General features: G+C 44.2%; 1 protein-coding gene across 1 annotated transcript; it reads left to right on the top strand.

Annotated features, from left to right (window-relative positions):
* Positions 1-3: 3 nt before the first annotated feature.
* Positions 4-1,232, top strand: LOC111386001 (ARF guanine-nucleotide exchange factor GNOM-like; the record flags this gene model as incomplete). Its single annotated transcript, XM_023010430.1, has 1 exon — positions 4-1,232. A coding segment is annotated over one exon (1,229 nt), but the record flags the coding sequence as incomplete, so codon positions are not given.
* Positions 1,233-1,238: the final 6 nt, after the last annotated feature.

The following is a 1,238-nucleotide window of genomic DNA, read 5'->3' as shown; positions in this document are numbered from 1 at the left end:
TCCAGAGCCTACCTTGACCATGACATGTTTGCCATAATGTCAGGTCCAACAATTGCTGCTATCTCAGTGGTATTTGATTATGCAGAACATGAGGATGTTTACCAAACATGTATTGATGGATTCTTGGCGGTTGCAAAGATTTCAGCATGTCATCATCTTGAAGATGTTTTGGATGATCTGGTAGTGTCTCTCTGTAAGTTCACTACACTCTTGAATCCCTCATCTGTTGAGGAACCTGTTCTAGCCTTTGGTGATGATGCAAAAGCCAGGATGGCTACTGTCACTGTGTTCACTATTGCAAACAGATATGGGGATTTTATCCGTACGGGCTGGAGAAATATTTTGGATTGCATCTTAAGATTACACAAGCTTGGCCTTCTTCCTGCTCGTGTTGCCAGTGATGCAGCAGATGACTCAGAGATGTCATCTGAACCTGGACAAGGGAAGCTTCTTACGAATTCATTGTCTTCTGCTCATATGCAATCCATTGGTACTCCTAGGCGATCGTCTGGGCTGATGGGCCGATTCAGCCAGCTCCTATCTCTAGAAACAGAAGAGCCAAGGTCTCAACCTACCGAACAACAACTTGCTGCTCATCAACGCACACTTCAGACAATTCAAAAGTGTCATATTGACAGTATCTTCACAGAAAGTAAGTTCCTGCAATCTGAGTCTTTATTACAGCTTGCTCAGGCACTCATATGGGCTGCTGGGCGACCTCAAAAGGGTAATAGCTCTCCCGAGGATGAAGACACGGCTGTTTTCTGCTTGGAATTGCTAATTGCTATTACCCTGAATAACCGAGATAGGATTAGAATTCTCTGGCAGGGCGTTTATGAGCACATTTCTAATATTGTTCAGTCAACTGTAGTGGCTTGTGCGCTGGTTGAGAAGGCTGTTTTTGGACTTCTTCGTATTTGTCAGCGGCTGCTTCCCTATAAAGAGAACTTGGCTGATGAACTTTTAAGATCACTGCAACTGGTTCTTAAGCTTGACGCTCGAGTTGCTGACCAATATTGTGAGCAGATCACTCAGGAGGTCAGTCGTCTGGTGAAAGCAAATGCGACTCACATTCGTTCCCAAATGGGATGGCGAACTATTGCTTCTTTACTTTCTATTACTGCTAGACACCCGGATGCTTCTGAACCAGGATTTGATGCCTTATCATTTATCATGTCTGATGGAGCCCACTTGTCGCCAGCTAATTTTATTCTTTGCTTAGATGCAGCAAGGCAATT

Source organism: Olea europaea, unplaced genomic scaffold (assembly GCF_002742605.1).
Source record: "Olea europaea var. sylvestris unplaced genomic scaffold, O_europaea_v1 scaffold33692, whole genome shotgun sequence".
Lineage (NCBI taxonomy): Eukaryota > Viridiplantae > Streptophyta > Magnoliopsida > Lamiales > Oleaceae > Olea > Olea europaea.
The sequence above is the reverse complement of the archived record's forward strand: the minus strand, read 5'-3'. Positions and strand labels throughout refer to the sequence as shown.